Source organism: Corylus avellana, chromosome ca9, assembly GCF_901000735.1.
Source record: "Corylus avellana chromosome ca9, CavTom2PMs-1.0".
Classification (NCBI taxonomy): domain Eukaryota; kingdom Viridiplantae; phylum Streptophyta; class Magnoliopsida; order Fagales; family Betulaceae; genus Corylus; species Corylus avellana.
In genome coordinates, this window is record NC_081549.1 from 7640894 (window position 1) to 7660891 (window position 19998).

The window sequence follows — 19998 nt, forward strand, 5'->3', positions numbered from 1 at the left end:
ACATCCCACTGCAAACTTCTCAAGAGGCAAATCCACCAAGTCCCATGTATGGGTTTTAGAAAGGGCATCTAGTTCATCAGACATAGCTTTTTGCCAAAGAGGGTCAACACTAGCCTCACGATAAGAGTGAGGTTCGTGAATAGTAGTAAAAACAGAAAAACAATGATAATCATGGAGATGAGTAGGTGGTGCTCTTACCCTATCGGAGCGACGAAGTTCATGAGAAGGCTTGGGAGTATGTGATGCAGCAGGAGGATTCGTAGTCGAATCAGGCAAATTAGAAGCAGTCGTAGAAGGTTCGTCCAATGAGCTTGAGTTATCTGCAGATGATCCAGGAAATAAGACACTAGAGGGGTCAGTGAATATGCGGAGGAGGAATGCGGAAAAGGCATTTGACTAATGAACATTTTATGTTCTCAGAACTCCACATAGCGAGAGATCCTAAGTCGTCGGGCAATGGGGTCATAGCAGCGATAACATTTTTGAGTGATGCCATAACCAAGGAAGCAACACAAGCGAGAGCGGGGTTCAAGTTTAGTACGCTCATGTGGAGGAAGAGTGACAAAACAGATACAACCAAAGACGCGAAGCAAAGAATAGTTAGGTGTGCTACCATACAAGCGCTCATAAGGAGTTTGGTTGTGAATAGTCAGGGAAGGCACACGATTAATCGTGTAGATAGCAGTGAGAGCAGCCTCACCCCAAAAGCGTTCAGGAAGTGAAGCAAAGATGAGAAGAGCTCTTACAGTGTTTAAGATGTGACGATGTTTGCGTTCTGCACACCCATTTTGCTGAGAAGTGTAAGGACAAGAACGATGAGAGAGGGTTCCATTTTGTTTTAAAAAATTTTGAAAAGATTTCTCATTATACTCCATAGCATTATTTGAACGAAAATTTTGATGGTACGAGAAAATTGGGTTTGTACCATTTGATGAAAATTTTGATAAACTTAAGTGAGTTTAGAGCGATGTTGTAATAAATATATCCAAGTATAACGAGAATAATCATTAAGAAAAATAACAAAATAGCGAGATCCCCCCTCAGTGGGAACAGGGGTAGAGCCCCAAATATTAGAATGAACCAAATCAAATGGTGTAGAAGATGAAGACTCACTTTTATTAAAAGATAAATGTGTTTGTTTTCCAAGATGACAAGAAACACAATCAAAAGATTTTGCATCTATGGATCCTATATGACCTTGAGATGCAAGAAGTTGGACACGTGGTAGAGAGGCATAACCCAAACGTTCATGCCATAAGTTGGAAGAGGCAATGAGTGTTGTGACAGCACCTGCTAAGTGAGTAGGAGTTTGCAAGAATGAAAGCTCAAAAAGACATCCAATCTTACGGCCGGTCCCAATTAGTTGACCCGTCTGTGGATCCTGCACATCAACACCCTTGTTAGAAAATGTCAACTCCAAACCTAGTTCACAAAGTTGGCCAACTGAAAGAAGATTTAATGACAATTGAGAAACAAGATATGTGTTATTAATAGACAAATTAGGTAAAGAAATAGATCCATTATGACTAACAAGTAACCTAGAACCATCAACAGTATAAATGACAGGATTGGGAGAAAGGGCAGACTTTTGAGAAAATAAAGTGGGGTCAGGGGTCATATGATTACAACAAGCAGAGTCGATGAACTATGAATTTTTACCTGATGTGACGGACAAGGCAGTAGAGGAACGAGATAGAACCTGATGAATTAATGCCTCAACGTCAGATGCAGTGAGAGTAGAGGATTGAGATGGGTTCTCAGTGTAAGATGCAGGTACAGAGGGACCAGATGAAACAACTGCGGTTGTTTGTTGGAAAGAACTAATTGTAACCTCTAACCTCTAACCACTAATTGTAACCGTTTAGAAGAAAACTCTGTCCTTATATTTTTGGTTTATGCCACTAACACCAACATGCGCATGCAAGGGCGGAGGGAGGGGATTCGGATCCTCTCTGGTCCATTTGGACTGGAGAGGTCTCCAGTTAATGATGAGGATGGCCCTAGGTGAAATTTTAGGGCCATAAAAACGCAATGTGTCTCACTTATTTAAAAATAATAAAATATCATTTAATATTTTAAAAATAAATAAAAAATAATATAATATAATAATATTTGTTTTTTGTTCTTTTGATATGATCATTGGGGGTGACTGGGGCCACTGATTTGGCCTGGGGATGGCTTCCCCAAAGGGCCAAATCAAATTTTAAAAAAAAAAAAAAAAAATTTGGCCATTGTGGGTGGCTGATTCACCCCAATTGGCTCTTGGGGGTTGCCGAAACCACCTCATGGGGTGTATTAGTCACCCCAAGGGCCAAAAAGAAAGAAAAAAAAAAAAAAAATTGGTGGGTTTGGCCATTGGGGTTGGATCGAAGGCCATGTGGGTGGTTTCAGCCACTCCCAACAGCCAGTGGGGGAGGCCGAAGGCCAAATAATTTTTAAAAAAAATATTTGAGTAGGCCCTTAAGAGTGGCTTGGGCCACACTCTAGCCAAATCAATGGCCCTTCGGGGTGGTTTGGGGCCACCCCCAAGGGCCATATCAAATGAACCAAATATATATATATATATTATTTTTTATTTATTTTGAAAATATTAAATAATATTTTATTAGTTTTAAATGAATGGAACACATGACATTTTTATGGCTCTAGGATTTCTCTTAAGGCCATTCTCACTATTAACTGGAGACCTCTTCAGTCTATTTGAACTAGACTAAAGAGGATCCGAATCCGAAAGAAGGACGGGTTGAGGGGGTCAAATGCTACAATCGAAAATCTATGGGATGTCATGGTTGTCCACCCTCAACTGTGAATGAGGGGCAATCGCCATCCACTCATCAAACGTTAGTGCAAATAATTCAAGCAGGATGTCTGGAATTTTTTCAGTCATTGTTACAAGGTTTCAGACATTTAGGTTTAGGTTAGATGAAAATGGGGAAAATGACTATGACAAAGATGTCCCTTTTATTAAACTCACTGTTTAAATAATTGTGATTCATTTGACTGTTTGTGGCCCACACAATCAATACAGTAAAATGCGTCAGTAGGCTTAGAAAATAAATCAAATTGGTCCACCGATGACGAAACTATCTATAGTAAAATAAGAACAAAAAATACTAAAACTTCTAAAAAAATCTTAAAACTAAAAAATAAAATAAAATAAAATCCAAGGGGGGGCTAAATTTCAAATTAAAAAAAAAAAAATCTTTTTTCTAAGAAAAAAATTAAAAAATTTTCGTTTCTTTTTTTTTTTTAAAAAAAAAAAATTGTTTTGTAATTTTTTTTAAAAAATAAAAATTTCGTTAAAAAAATAAAAATTTTCGTTTTAAAAAAAATTCCATTAAAAGAAATTTCGTTTAAAAAATTAAAAAAATTTCGTTTAAAAAAATAAAAATTAAAAATTCATTTTTTTAATTAAAATTTTCGTTTTAAAAAAAATTAAAAAATTATTATTATTTTTTTGAATTTAGAGGGGTATTTTTGTCTCATCGTTTTGCTAATCTTGCAGGGATATTGACAATGTTTTAGTAGTTTGAAATAGACATTGTTACAATTAAAAGTTTGGAGAAGACATTATCAATTGAGTGGTAATTTGAGGAAGTTTGTGGATTTTTTTTTTTTTTTTTTTTGAGTTGAAGTGAACAAAAGCCCATATACTTACCAAAGGAAAATGGATCAGTGGCATTAATACGTCAGCCCAAACCACTTAACTCTATAATAACAGCACAACACCATTAGAAGCTTGTTAAAAAGAAAACAAAAACAAAAACAAAACAAAACAAAAGCCTTAGCTCTTAAAAAATAAATAAACAAAAGCCTAAAAGTGTATACTTACATTAAAATAAAAATAAAAAATAAAAAAATAAAGTGAGTAAAGTATAGGTCTCAATCCTTAAGGGCCAACTTTAAAAACAATAGCAAGTATATGAGGTCAGAAAAGGTCAGCAAGTGATAAAGCGTATTCACAAGGGCTGAAATAAAGGGCAGTTATTAGTCGCTTGCTAATCGCTAACCACCCTAACTACTAACCACTAGATGGGTTCAATTGCCTTTTGTTTAAATTGTCAAAGAGATTATTTACATGTATAAATTAAATAAGTTTTGCTTAGACTCTTGAAATTAATGGTACTCTTTTTCTTTCCTGCTATAGTTATGCCTGATGCTTCTGCTCTGGTCATTTGGTTAATAGAGATTGATAATGTCATTGGCTTTGCTATTTGTTTTTTTGTTTGTTTGTTTTGTTTTTTTATTTTTTATTTTTATATGAGGTATCCAGTTTCACCTATGGCCCGAACGATGCCTTGGGCTTACCCCACTGAGATGAGGGCTTACCAAGTACAGAGGTCCAAATAGGCTCCACCACTAATCCCCGAATCCATGCACCGCACCCATGGAAATTTTTCTACACTAATCGGGTAACTCCTGGCTATTCATTAGGGGGTGTGGCCCCAAGAGGAAGGTAGCACCCAGCAGGATTCGAATTTGAGACCAAGAGGGAGCACACCCCTAGATCCCAAGCTCTCCACCATAGAGGGAGAAATGATCAAAATAAAGAAATTTCTGATTTTCCGATTCAAGAAGAAAGTGCTAATCGATCAATAAATCTGGATGTTTTGCAACAACAACTGTTTCTCGGGGAAAATTCATCAAATTTCCTTAAATTTTTACACATTTTGAATGTATATTTTGAAGTTTAAAAACTTTTAATTAAGGGTATCGAACTTTCAATTTCATTCAATTACCACATTTTGTTAGAATTTTTCATTAAATTTTGTCAAAATTTTTAAAATACCTCATTTTTTTATTATAAAAAATTAAAAAAATTAAAAAAATTCAGTTGTTTTTGTTTTATATATATATATATATATATATATATATATATATATATATTATAATTATTATTTTATGCTCTCTTCTGTTTTCTTTTACAATTTTTGAAAATTATAGTAGTGATTTTCCAACCCCTAGACGGCTACCCCATCCATCATCATCCGGCAGCAAGCTATTCCCATCTTTATCTCTTGCAAAAGCCTTTCATATCAAATAAGTAAATAAATAGATAAAAATTCAATGATCCCTATAGACCACAAAAGCTATATATATACACATTTTAACATTCTCAATTAAAGCCAGCTTAGGCCAAGTTTGTTATTATAAAGATGCACGTATGTTAAAGAGTTTTTGGAATGCCAAATTATAATAACAAGTTTAATCATCGTAAGAGTACTTTTCGAAAGTATGATTGCTTCTTTAAGTTGGTATTGGAGTTCTAGTTATAAACAATTCGCTTTTAATTACTTTTCTTCGTTCAACCAATTTTAATTAATAGATGAAGATTTAACATCTTCTCTTTGATTTTTATTATAAATTGGTTTGAATCAATACGTACACAGAGAAGACCTTTGGTCCGAATGTGGAGTAAAACCAATCTTTTACAATGTCCAATAAAAGGTTGACACTTCATTTAAAAACACAAAATATAATAGACATGCATGAAAACACCGGATCTTATGAACAAAAGAAACCTATAAAGAAAAGAGGCACTTTTCCATGTCAAGAGACCTAACTAGGTCTAGCTACCCCTATACAACCCACCACCTCCTCAGCCTGACGCTGCCGTCGGAATCCACCCCTGGCCACGGTCTTTCGGGTTGTAGTTTCTTTGTCGTTTTTCATGGTTTTGCGTTGAGAGAGGAGGGAAGGGGTTGTAGTTTCTTTGTCGTTTTTCATGGTATTTCTCAAAATCATAATAATTGTTGGCTAGAAGGAAGCTATATATTTACAATATTTCCTTACAACTTTCTCTTTCTTTACAAGAAAGTCTATAAGATTTGGGGCATGGAAGAAATGGTTAATTATGCATTAGCTGAATTGGTAGTACTGATAGTGGCTACTCCGGTGGTGGCTTTGGCGGATTCCGGCAGTAGTGTTCCGCTAAAGAGGCTGTGGGGTTGTTTAGTGGTAGATCCGATGGAGTCTCTGAAAGACAGAAAGTGCCTCTTTTGCTCATAAGTGTCTTTTGTTCATATAATTAAGATCCCATGTTTTCATTTCTATTATATATATTTGGTATTTTCCCTAATGTATAAATCCCGATTGAATGAAGGTGCACTCATGCACAAAAGACACCTATAATTTAATTAGCTTGTTTCCAAAAATTTAGTATAAGATTATGTTCACCTGCAAATTAGAGAGGTGTCAAATAATTGATTATAAGTTGTACGTTTTGCTTACATGGACTCAAAATGAGATAATAATAGATAACAAGAGAAGAAGGAGGTGATGATAATCTCATCTATGCATTTTACCTTAGATATAGATCTGTCGTGGATTAACACCAAAGCAAGGAGAATCCTTCCACTCCTTCGAATGAGATCTCAGGATTTCCCTTGCTTTCTCTTTCAAGTATGCGGCACAGTCAATTTGGAGCAGCAAGCAAAGCTTTGCCACAGCCCCAACCCTCAACATCTCCTGAAGCACCGGATATGTCCCTGCAGAGAACTTAGAAATCATTGAAAGGATCAGAACCGCCCGATCGTCAACCGCCGCTGAAACCGTCAAGATCCTCTTGGACACAACCGCAATGCTTCCACTGTGGCTCAGAAACTGAGCTCTCCCATCGGCGCAACAACATAGATGAAATAGTATTCCTAAAATGAGCTCAGTGGTTCTCCTCTCCGGCAACCCTAATTCAAGCTCAATGAGCTCAAATGCTGCGCCAGCTTCCGCCATCATTATTCGATTTCTTCCCCAAGCAGATGCCTCTAACAACACATGCAAAGCAGCATTAATTCCTTCTTGAGTGATATTCCCACTCCTCAAAATTCCTACAATCGCTTTAAAGAATTCTGGCTTCAACGTTTCTAATACAGCGCTTGAGCTCCCTGGCTTGATGATTGTTTTCAACACGATCATCGCATGGGATCTCACTGCCGCATGATTTTCCATCTCACAACATAAAACCCACGTTAGAGAATCGATAATACAATCATTCTCCGCAAGAACTTGATTTAGTTCTTCCGAAGGAACCGGGATATAGTTGAGCACGCTGAGAGCTTCTTCAACGCCGTTTATTTGCTGGTTCTTGAAACACGTGGCAATAAACAACAACATGGCTTTCGGCACTCCGGCTTCCACCATAGGATTCCTGTTCCTTTCGCTCCCGGCCGCGAGGAGCTCCAACTGTCTGACGGTTTTCAGTTGGAGCTGAGGTTTCGAAAGGTGTTTGATGAGTTTGATGACTTGAAACTTGTCGAGCGGCGGCTTCGGCGTCGGAATCCGGTCGATGCCGTGGGAGGCGTTTTGGGTGCACCAAGCCTGGATCAGGCGGCGTAATGTGTGGTTAGGGGTTAACCCGGAGTCTCTCGGCAGCGGCTGTTTGCTGACCGGACATGTCGTGTTCTTGCCTGTGAACAGCCAATGCTCGATGCTTTCTCTATCGTAGGTGATGCCTGTAATGACCGTCACGGGGTCTTTCATGATTTGGAGGGATATAGGGCAGATAAAGTAGTGAGGAACTTCAATGTCATCCATGGAATAGCACTGCAGAAATATAATCGATGTGGGATAATATGTAATATAAATTTCTTCACGAAGAATTATATCGCTTTGGGAGAAAAGGATGAGGATTGAGATGATGATCGGATGGCGGTGGTAAGAGAAAGCGGCTATAGTTTATCAACAAGTATAGTGATGAGAAGGTGAGAGAGGGTGAGATAATAATTAATTTGATATACTGGTCATACAGTCTTAAAGGAAACATTCTAACAGACCCTTGTGTGGTCAAAGGAGGAAGTTGCGCTCGAAGGCCACACGGAAGAGGCATCAAAATTAAGCCTATTTAATTAATTAATTGCCTTAATTTGGTCCGTCAAGTAAAAAAACATTGCATTAATTTCCTATAATATTATTAGATTTAGACTATGGTTCTCTCTTTAGACAATGCATGTTCTAGCTCAAGTAAATTACTTTTTTATTAGTATACGTGTTTGACTCGAAATTAAATCCACCTGTGGTAAATAGACTTAAAAGGTTCGTCCTTCTCTTTTCTTTCTTTTCTTTAAGATATAAGAGTGACATAAATTTGTAAGATTTGTAAATAATTAAGAATCTTCCTAATTTCATCTTACATTTTATCATCTGGGTCCAAATATATACAAGTGGATGCATGTTTATTAATTGTTTTTAATGTAATAATATATGTTGGAATAACTTGACAACAAAACATTTTTTTTATTATAATAATATATAGTAATGCTACATATTATATCTTTATCTTATTCTTATTCTACTAACTAATGTGGTAGTGAATAATATTCCGTTAAAAAAAAAAAAAAAAAAAAAAGATAACTAATGAACATTGCCCCATCAATTGATGAGTGTAATGAAGGTGTAATAAGTAGTATTACTTGCCGGAGTAAGCTTACTCATTTCTTAATGCTCCGAAATTAATCAATTTAGACAAGTTTTACTGGTATAAATCAAATCCCAAGTCTATTTACTTGGTGGTTATCCTCCTAATAATAAGTTAATTTGAAAAAAAAAATATATATATTAGTGTTAATATTTATCTTTTTTTATTATTTAATGAGCTGGATTATCGGGATTCGCGCCCACCGTAAGATAAACCAATTTATAATTGTGTCCAACGTACGCAAAGTGACAAAGCCAACCAGTCCATTTTGACCGTTATTTACTTGATTGTAAATTATTAAGTGTCAGATCAGAAATTTCGAGAACTAGTTAATTTCAGATTCCAGAACATGTCCACTATATTAATTTTCTTTCATTTAGATCTACTTCAATAAATATAGGATGCTGCATTTTCGGAATATAGCTGAAATTGGCGCAAGATATGCAAAACCATTGGTTAATTTGAATCAAGATTTTCTCGGGAACACTTTTATTTTTACACTTTCAATTGCTTATTTTGACGTGATATTGAAAATTATCATTGGACTTAAAATTTTAATACTGATCAAATTAAAATCTAAAGGTAATTTTTAGTGCCACGCTAGAGAGTGCGCACTTAAGAGTATTAGGTGTTTATAACATTTTTCTTCCCTTCGCAAGAGGCACTCTACATTACCTCAAATTATTTGCAATGAATGGTTAGGTTTGTGCCACATCATCAAAATATATATATATTTTTTTTAAAAAAAAAAAAAATTGCTTAAAAGGGGAAAAGAAAAATGAGTGGTTTCAACGAACCCATCAAATTTTTTTTTGGGATGATCGACGATCCCCATAAATTTTTTAAGAGTGACCATTTACGCTCATTATCATTTATGGGTAGCTAGCTAGTTAGACCACTTCAAACTTTTTTGGGATAGTCGGCCACTTCCATTGTCTACTTTGTAAGTGGCCGACTATACCTAAAACTATTTTGGAGTGGTCTGACCATCATATCAACTATTTTAAGGCCATTGGATTTAAGAGCGACTAGCCACCCAATAATTGCTAAAAAATTTTAGAACTGCTAGCCATCTCTAAAGCTGCCAATGGTGGTGCCAACCACCCTCACACACACACACGTGTGTGTATATATATATATATATATAATTTTATATGTGTATTATAAATGAAGAGTCGGGTATTGCAAAACTAATGTACATGTAATTTTACTTAAAAATTCCGAAGGACACAACGTACGCGGGAGATTGGGATGTGGAAGTCATGAATCATGATCATTACGCGTGCAGAGACTTTCCTTAAATGAACAAACAACCATTGGTGATGGAGTACACGCTTATTGCTTTACTTGTTTTGGGGAAAAAGACTTTGAATTATTAATGTTTACCAGCAGCACTGTTCTGCACGACTACCACAATATACTTTTATATCATCACAAGATTGATTGTTAGGTTTAATTGTCCAATTTTTTTTTTTTTTTTTTTTAATGGCGGAAAATCCTATAAGGCATGACCCTTCGGATTTATCCTTGCAGAGTAAACTTCGGTTTCAAGCACTGTACCCCCAAAAATTTTCTTACACGGAACAAAGTATTTCACGCTATCACCAAAAGGGTGTGACCACAAAAAACAAGTTGCCCTTAATTAGTTTTGAACTGCAAGCCTCTAAAGTTGCCAATTGAATATTATGCGCCACTGATCCAACCCATTAGCCACTTGGTTTCTTTGACGTGTACGTTCTTTCTCACCAACCAATTAAACATAATTAGTTAGCAAGAGTTTAATTACAAACAAATAACTGAAACAAGTCATTGAGTGGAACACATGCATGCACCCTAGCTAGCTCCAAGGGCATCAAGAATAATGGGGTTCGATATATATTCTCCCGTGCATAATTGTATGCAGATTAGTAAGAGTCAAAGTAGAAAGTATTGACTCAGTTCGCAAAGAGACAATTATTCGCTCGCTTTCTACTTCCCTGCATGCCTCAAAAGTCCAAGTCAAACACTTTTTTTACGTAAAGAGTTGCTCCAGTCAACGCACTACACAACGTTTTTGCTTTATTACCTAGATAGGAATCTAGGTTTTTTTATTTTTTTAGAAAACTTCACTTAATTAACCTCATAAGCTTTCATTAAGTTTGTAACTACTAATAAAAATTACAAAATTCTTAATTTAGTCTATTGAACTTTTAATTTTTTGTAATGACACTCATCTGTTTTGTTAAGCCTTTTCGTTAAATCTTTTCAAAATTTTCAAAATACCAATTTATTTTTATTAAAAAAAAAAAAAAATTATAAAGATTCAGTTGTGAGTATTTTTGCAAAATCTAGTTAAATCCCTGACATGCATGAATCTTTGCGTTTTTTTTTTTTTTTTTTTTTTAAAAAAAAATAGACAGTATTTTGGCAATTTTGAAACCTATTGGTTATGATTTAATGGAAAAATCTAATGGAGGGTGATTTCATTTGAGAATATTGGTCACTGTTCTATGCCTGTTCTAATACTCCAAATAACGTGCGCGATTAATTGGTTGATTTCTCTGGCCAAAAATATCGGCTGGTCGTAGCAGGATGGGTTTTGCTTTGAATTCCGATTAATGTTTCAAAGTCAAAATCTGCTTTCTTTATTTTGGTTTCTGGATGTGCTACAAAAAATGGAATTTTTTTTAATAGGGTATTTTTGACGTGGTAGGTAGTCTAACACGTCACTAAGTTTATTGATGTGTCTGAGTGTTAAAAATGTAGGTGTCAAAAACAGGAATTTTTTGACGTGTCATTTTCTGACACGTCAATAATTTATTGACTTGTCAGTTTTGACACGTCAACAAATTTATTGACGTGTCAGAAATTAACGTGTCAATAAATTTTTGACGTGCCAGAAATTGAAACGTCAATAATTTTGTTGACGTTTCAATTTCGAAACGTCATTAAAGTTTAAAAATTATTAAAAAAAAAAATTTTTTTAAAAAAAATTGTTTCACCAATACGCCATTCTCTCTCTCTCTCTCTCTCTTCTTTTCTCTATTTTCAAAAACCCAAACCCAAAAAATCAAAAACCCAACAAATCTTTTTTTTTTTTTTGCTTCTGTTCTTCTCTCTTCTCCTTTTCTTTTTCTTCTTCTTCTGCTTTTCTTTTGCTGCTTCTCTTCTTTTTCTCTTCTCCTTTTCTTTTTCTTCTCCCCTCTAGAGGGAGTTGGCCGTGCAGAGAGAAGAGGGAGATTGAGAGAGGAGAGAGAGAGTGTAGGGAAATAAAAGAAGAGGGAAAGAATAAATAATAAGAAAAGGGAAAGAAGAGGGAAAAAGTTGAACATCACGCTCATTTTTTTAGTAACGTGCCAACATATTTAATACATCAAAAAATTCTTGACATGTCACATGTAACACGTCAAAAAATTCTTGACGTGTCACATGTACATGTCAAGAAATTTTTTTTCTTGACGTGTTACATTTGACACATCAAGAAATTCTTGACGTGTCAAATTTGACATGTCAAGAAAATATTTTTTCTTGATGTGCCACATGTGACACGTCAAAAAATTCTTGACATGTTACATATGACACGTTAAGAAAATAAATTGAAAATAGTAAGAGAAAAAAAATGATATGATCCTTATTTTTTAAAAAAATACTATATACTTAAGACTAAGAGAACACATATATGTATTAATATTCTAAAAAAACACTTTAATTTTTTAGTTCATAATACTCCTACAATATTGAAAACGTGATATAGCCATAATAATTGTTTCAAAATAAATTAAAAGAGTACATATTTATCATTTTCTATTTAATAGCTGATGCATTAACTAGTTTTATAACGACATATTTAATAGCTAAAGAATATATCTCTTAATATATGATGACATATACTAATTAAATTGTGTTACCTAATATAGTTACTAATAAAATTTTGAATCAGGTATAATTATACAGGTACATATATAATTATACATATACCAATTAAATTTTGTTACCTAATATAGGTATCAATTAAATTTTGTTATCTAATATTTAATTATAATTAAAATAAGGAAAAAATATAAAATGGCCCCTCAAACTATCAGTCATTTGTAATTTAGCTCCCTAATGTTCAAAATGTGATAAAATAGCCTCCCAAACTACCAACATTTTGCAATTTGGCCACTCCGTTAAGCAGCACCGTTAAAATGGATTGAAAAGTTAAAATGACGTCGTTTTGTTGAGATAAAGTTGCTGAAATGCTCTTTTTAGAAGAAAAAATAAAATTTTAAAAAAAAAATCCAACTATACGTCGTCGTTTTGCTTTCAAGCAACAAATCCCCTTCAACAAAAAAGTTGTTGTGTTGATTTGTTTCTCAAGCAAAGAACCCATTCAGGCAAATAACCCCTTGTCCAGCAAAGAACCAAGAATCCCAGTAGCTATTGGATCTTCTTCGTCAGTAACTTCAAAGATTCACGTGCTTCTTGTTCCTTTCAAGATTCCACTTTGATTTCAGCAAATGAGGCGAAGTGAAGTGACGAAATGAAAACGGCATTAAAAATTGAAATCGGATGGAAGGTGCTCTTTCATTTGCTGAAATCTGTTGAATTTTGAAGGAGTTGGCCTGCTGAAATCAAAGTGAAATCTTGAAAGGAACAAGAAGCACGTGAATCTTTGAAGTTGCCGATGAAGAAGACCCAATAGCTGCTGAGATTCTTGGTTCTTTGCTGGACAAAGGGGTTATTTGCCGGAATGGGTTCTTCCCTTCTTTGCTTGAGAAACAAATCAACACAACAACTTTTTTGTTGAAGGGGTTTGTTGCTTGAAAGCAAAACGACGACGTATAGTTGGCCTTTTTAAAATTTTATTTTTTCTTCTAAAAATGGCATTTCAGTAACTTTATCTCAACAAAACGATGTCATTTTAACTTTTCCATCCATTTTAACGGTGCTGCCTAACGGAGTGGCCAAATTGCAAAATGTTGGTAGTTTGGGGAGCTACTTTATGACATTTTGAACATTAGGGGGCTAAATTTCAAATGGCTGGTAGTTTGGAGGGCAATTTTATATTTTTCTCTTAAAATAATCGTTATTGATGTGTCATTTTTGACACGTCAAGAATTATTGACGTGCCAAAATGCCACGTCAATAATTATTGATGTGTCAATTTGGCACGTCAATAATTATTGACGTGTCAAAATGTGACACGTCAAGAAATTATTGACGTGTTACATTTGACACGTCAAGAAAATATTAAGAGAAAAAAATTATATGATTACTTATTTTTTAAAAAAAATACTATATACTTAATTAGACTAAGATAATACATATATGTATTAATATTCTAGATTGTTAATACTAAAAAAAACCTTTAATTTTTTAATTTATAATACTCCTGCAATATTGAAAACGTGATATATATATAAATTTTGAATCAGGTATAATTATACATGTATATATATAATTATACATATACCAATTATATTTTGTTACCTAATATAGGTACCAATTAAATTTTGTTATCTAATATTTTTTTAAAACAAATAATTAATATTATTGATTAATTAATTTTTGACGTGTGAAATAATGACACGTCAATAATTATTGACGTGTCAAATCACACGTCAATAATTATTGATGTGTCAAAATAACACGTGCGTCAATAATTATTGACGTGTTAAAAATGACACATTAATAATGTTTTTCTTGACGTGCCAGTAATTACTGCATCAGTAATTAGTGACGTGGCAAAAAGTGTGTTACTGTAAACATGTCAAAAAATTATCTTCTTTTTTTTTTTGTAGTGATGCGGTAATTAAGCTTCAATTCTCTTGATTTGGACACCTTCTATCTTTTTTATTTACTGCAAATGGATTCTCCACTACTCTACAATGCCCATTGAACACTCAAATATTATTTGTCTTTTAAATATCACAGTCTATTGAGTTGTAGTTACTAGAAACATGTTCTTAAATCTATAAAGGATTGATTGAAATCACAAGCAAGATTAAGAAAAAATATGAAAACTGTCCCATAAGGACTTGAATTTTACCCCTTGACCAGTAACAGTTTGAGTTTTTTTTTATTTTTTATTTTTTACAATTAAAGGCTTTTGGGTTTTCACCTTGAGAGAAAATAGAAATGTTGAAATAATGATGATGTGGGAATATTGAGCAAAAGCAAGAGAGAGAATGAATGTAAAGAATTTGTGGGTGGTTCGGTGTTAGACACATACGTCTATCACTCGGAATACCACTTAGGGTTACATTGTGCTTATTAACTTGATTTGTCTACAATACAAAATTCTCTATTTACAGGATAGTGTCTACATACAAGCATAGTAGTCAAATCTCTTTGATTTGATTACAATCTCAATATTTGATTTTAATCAACCCATAAATAGATAATATTTCAATATCAACCTAATTATGGAATATATGAAAAATATAATATATTTTTTATATATTCTAATATCCCCCTAAAACGCAATGTGGAATATTCTGGAACCTTAAGTTTGAAATCAGAAACAATGATGACGGTGTTGGCGGAGGCCGAGAATGAGCCATAGATGGTGATGACTGCCAGAAGAGATAGAGGTTGATGGGGTAGCTAGCGACGGCGGCAGGTGGCTGGTGAATGCAAATTCAAAAGGGCCGACAACAGGCCAAAACTCCAAAAGAGGCTGACAATGAGCCATACTTCAAAAGGGGCTGCCTGACAATGAGCCAAAAATACGAAGGGCCGACTTGGTCCAAAAATAAAAGGAGCCAACTTGGGCCAAAAATAAAAATAAAATGAGCCCACTTGGGCGGTTATCAGATCGGCACACCAAACTTGACTGATGAGTGGCGTGTGTGATGTGGTCACTCGGACTTTTTTTTTTTTTTTCTTCGAATATGGATCTGGTGTGGGCAACTGCACTATAGGACTGTGAGCTTGGCTGCTGAGCAAGGATTCACTGTGGCTGACTGCAATTGGAATCGCGGGCTGCGATCTGGTGTGACGCATTCATGTGCACCCATGGGTTGTGATCTGGTGTGGGCATGTGCACTGAGGAACTTTTGAGCATGAATGCAGATTGCGCCGAACATCGTACATGGTGGGGACTGGAACCACAGGACTGTCGACGGCAGTGGAGAGCTCGGACTGATGATGGCCAGCATGTGTTGCTGGACGGAGAGGCTGACTGGTCGGTGTGGATCTCGGTGATGAGGGCCGGCAGTGGCATGGATGACGGCCGGCAACAGCTCGTGCAAGAGAGCTCCACCGACAGAAGCGGGGCGTCAAGGAGCGTCTAAGGCCAGTTTGGGCTAATCTTGATGGGGCTATGTAGATCGGGAGCCTCCGATCTTGGATCTGGTCTCCTTATCTGAAAATAGTTGAGTAGGGCGGTGCGTGGATGCTGTGGACTCTCTGATGACATCGTACTCGGTAGATTTGGCATCTTTGGTGGCGGATCTGTGTAGTGGCGGGGTGGTGGATCTGTGTTCTAGCAAGACTTGGCAGCAGTGCATGTACTTCCGACAGCAACGGTGGAGGCGCGTGAATATCATGGTAGAACCTTCCAGTGGCACGTGGAAGGGTGGGCGACGTAGATTTTGCCAGATATGGACTTTTCAATGTTTGATCTGTTGAATGGTGGGAACATCGAGGTGTTTGGATGAATGTGGTGGTGCATGGCTGAACTGATAGAGAGCCTGGGTGGAGAGTGGCAGTCGAATTGAGCACCAAGATTGTTAGACGGAAAGTGAGGAAACATCAAGGACGTTGAAGGTCACAAGAAAGTGTTTCGGATACCATGTTGAAATAATGATGATGTGGGAATATTAAGCAGAAGCAAGAGAGAGAATGAACACAAACAATTTACGGGTGGTTCGGTGTTAGACACATACGTCTACCACTCGGAATATCCCTTAGGATTACATTGTGCTTATGAACTTGATTTGTCTCCAATACAAATGTCCCTATTTATAGGGCAGTGTCTACATACAAGTATAATAATAAAATCTCTTTGATTTGATTACAATCTCAATATTTGATTACAGTCAACTTATAAATAGAGAATATTTCAATATTAACCTAATTATGAAATATATGAAAAATAATTATATTTTTCATATATTCTAACAAGAAACCTGAATATAATCATGGGAAAAATAAAATAAAAAATACATAATGTAAACAAATGCTGGGAGTTGAACACATACACAATTTCAAGCGCATATTTCTCAATAATTACTTGTTGGAGCCCCAAGTCTCAAAAAAAATTCTGCTGCAATCGCCTCAGCTACTGTTTGGTCTTGAATAAAAGGCACTGTGGTACATATAAATGCGAGAACAAACCCCTCAACATCTATAGATATTACTCGCACACCTATCTTTTTGTTTAGTTTATCAAGAGCTGCGTTCCAATTTATTTTGACCACCCCCGCATGAAGTTCTTTCCCATCTCTACCGTTACTTCATGTTCATGATATTCTTGAAATTTTAATTTCTATAAATCAATTTAGGGGAAACTACACTTTACCCCTGAAGTTGTACTCCTTTTTTTTTTTTTTTACTTTCAATATTTAAAAATTGACAATATATTTCAATGAAGTTTATTTTTTATTGCAATATAGTCATTCCGTTTAAAAATTCCGTCTTTTTGGACGGCGGTAGGCAGGCCACATCCCCTTTGTTTGTTTGTTTGTTTTTTTTTTTTTTTGCACTTCTGTTTTCTTTACAATTTAGTAGTGATTTTCCAACGCCTAGACCCCATCCACATCATCATCCGGCAGCAAGCTATTCCCATCTTTATCCCCTGAAAAGCCTTTCATAGCTGTTAAATATATTAGAATAATATCAAATATATTCTTAACAATAGCAAATAAGTAAATAAATAGATAAAAATTCAATGATCCCTAAAAACCACAAGAGCTATATACACATTTTAACATTCTCAGTTAAAGCCAGCTTAGGCCAAGTTTGTTATTATAAAGATGCACGTATGTGAAAGAGTTTTTGGAATGCCAAATTATAATATCAATTTTCGAAAGTATGATTGCTTTTTTAAGTTGGTATTGGAGTTCTAATTATAAACAATTCGCTTTTAATTAGTTTTCTTCGTTCAACCAATTTTAATTAATAGATGAAGATTTAACATCGATCTTCTCTTTGATTTTTATTATAAATTGGTTTGAATTAATACACAAAGAGAATACGTTCTGTCCGAATCTAGAGTAAAACCAATCTTTGACAGTGTCCAATAAGAGGTTAACACTTAAGTTAAAAACACCTGCAAATTAAAGAGGTGTCAAATAATTGATTATAAGTTGTTTTGCTTACATGGGCTCGAAATGAGATATTAATAGATAGCAAGAGAAGAAAAATTTAGAAGGAGGTGATGATAATCTCATCTATGCATTTCACCTTAGATATAGATCTCTCGAGGATTAACACCAAAGGAAGGAGAATCCTTCCACTCCTTCGAATGAGATCTCAGGATTTCCCTTGCTTTCTCTTTCAAGTATGCGGCACAGTCAGCTTGGAGCAGCAAGCAAAGCTTTGCCACAGCCCCAACCCTTAACATCTCCTGAAGCAACGGATATGTCGCTGCAGAGAACTTACAAATCGTTGAAAGGATCAGAACCGCCCGATGGTCGGCTGCTGCTGAAACAGTCAAGATCCTCTTTGACACAACCGCAATGCTTCCACTATGGCTCAGAAACTGAGCTCTCCCATCGGCGCAACAACATAGATGAAATAGTATTCCTAAAATGAGCTCGGTGGTTCTCCTCTCCGGCAAACCCAATTCAAGCTCAATGAGCTCAAACGCTGCGCCAGCTTCCGCCATCATTATTCGATTTCTTCCCCAAGCAGATGCCTCTAACAACACATGCAAAGCAGCATTAATTCCTTCTTGAGTGATATTTCCACTCCTCAAAACTCCTACAATCGTTTTAAAGAATTCTGGCTTCAACGTTTTTAATACAGCGCTTGAGCTCCCTGGCTTGATGATTCTTTTCAACACGATCATTGCATGGGATCTCACTGCCGCATGATTTTCCATCTCATAAAATAAAACCCACGTCAGAGAATTGATAATACAATCATTCTCAGCAAGAACTTGCTTTAGTTCTCTCGAAGGAACCGGGATAAAGTTGAGCACGCTGAGAGCCTCTTCAACGCCGTTTATCTGGGCGTTCTTGAAACACGTGGCAATAAACAACAACATGGCTTTCGGAACGCCGGCTTCCACCATAGGATTCCTGTTTCTTTCGCTCCCGACGGCTAGGAGCTCCAACTGTCTGACGGTTTTCAGCTGGAGCTGAGGTTTCGAAAGGTGTTTGATGAGTTTGATGACTTGAAACTTGTCGAGCGGCGCCTTCGGCGTTGGAATCCGGTTGATGCCGTGGGAGGCGTTTTGGGTGCACCAAGCCTGGATTAGGCGGCGTAATGTGTGGTTAGGGGTTAACCCGGAGTCTCTTGGCAACGGCTGTTTGCTGACCGGACATGTCGTGTTCTTGCCTATGAACAGCCAGTGCTCGATACTTTCTCTATCATAGGTGATGCCCGTAATTGCCGTCACAGGATCTTTCATGATTTGGAGGGATATAGGGCAGATAAAGTAGTGAGGAACTTGAATGTCATCCATGGAATAGTACTGCAGAAATATAATCGATGTGGGATAATATGTAATATAAATTTCTTCACGTAGAATTATATCACTTTGGGAGAATAAGATGAGGATTGAGATGATGATGGGGGTGGCCGTGGTAAGAGAAAGCGGCTATAGTTTTTCAACAATATATTCTCTTGTCCATAATTCGGTGCAGATTAGAAAGAGTCGAAGTATAAAGTATTGACTCAGTTCGCAAAGAGACAATTATTATTCGCTCGCTTTCTACGAAGTTTTTGCTGTTTTTTGCTTTATCAGTTATCACCTATCTAGACAGGGATCTAGGTTTTTTTTTTTTTTTTTTTTAATTAATTTTGTAATTACTAATCAAAAGTTTAAAAACTATTACTTCAGCTTATCGAACTTTTAATTTTTTGGAATGTCACTTCCGTTAGGTTTTTCTATTAAATTTAATCAAAAATTTTCAAAATATAAATCTTTTTTTAATATAAGAAATAAAATAAAAAATTACAGAGATTTAAATGTCAATATTTTGGAAATTCCATTAAATCATGACTGATGCTAGAATCTTAGCAATTTTTTTTTTTTTTTTTAAGAAAATGGGGTATTGTGGTAAATTTTGACACCCCTTGTTAGATTTTTTCTAACGGATGGGTGGTATTGCCAAAAATTAAAATATCCATACACTAAATTAAAAATTTTTAAACTTTAAGAAGTAAAAATGATGAACGTTTAAGTAAAAATTTCCTTTTTAATTTTTTTTTTTTTTTTTTTGAACAGAGATATTGAAGTTTTGTGATTTGTGAAGTAATCCTTTAATAATTATGAGTCTAAAGGGTGGTTGATTTCATTTGATGGAGAAAATTGGTCGCTGTTCTACCTGTTCTATTACTCCAACTAACGTGCGCGCCTAATTGGTTGATTTCTCTGGCCCAAAATATCGGCTGGTCGTAGCAACATGGGTTTTCCTTTGAATTCCAATTAATGTTTCAAAGTCAAAATCTGTTTT

General features: G+C 35.5%; 3 protein-coding genes across 3 annotated transcripts in view; all 3 read right to left on the reverse strand.

Moving 5' to 3' along the window:
- Nucleotides 1-1961, reverse strand: part of LOC132162247 (U-box domain-containing protein 26-like) — a 3157-nt gene extending 1196 nt beyond the window's left edge. Inside the window, exons 1-5 of the mRNA XM_059572509.1 lie at nt 1913-1961; nt 1660-1797; nt 1198-1443; nt 479-775; nt 3-320 (exon numbers count right to left, since the gene is read on the reverse strand). Coding sequence (XP_059428492.1) covers nt 3-320; nt 479-775; nt 1198-1443; nt 1660-1797; nt 1913-1961 — 1048 coding nt within the window. The remainder of the gene's footprint in view (nt 1-2; nt 321-478; nt 776-1197; nt 1444-1659; nt 1798-1912) is intronic.
- A 4345-nt stretch (nt 1962-6306) lies between these two features.
- Nucleotides 6307-7543, reverse strand: LOC132162563 (E3 ubiquitin-protein ligase PUB24-like). The gene has a single exon (XM_059572810.1). The coding sequence runs from the start codon at nt 7528-7530 to the stop codon at nt 6307-6309; it is 1224 nt and encodes a 407-aa protein (XP_059428793.1). The 5' UTR covers nt 7531-7543.
- A 9608-nt stretch (nt 7544-17151) lies between these two features.
- Nucleotides 17152-19024, reverse strand: LOC132162181 (E3 ubiquitin-protein ligase PUB24-like). The gene is made up of 2 exons (XM_059572446.1): nt 17780-19024; nt 17152-17171 (listed from the first exon to the last, which is right to left on the reverse strand). Exon 1 carries the CDS (start codon nt 19002-19004, stop codon nt 17781-17783), a length of 1224 nt encoding a protein of 407 aa, XP_059428429.1. The 5' UTR covers nt 19005-19024; the 3' UTR covers nt 17152-17171; nt 17780.
- Nucleotides 19025-19998: the final 974 nt, after the last annotated feature.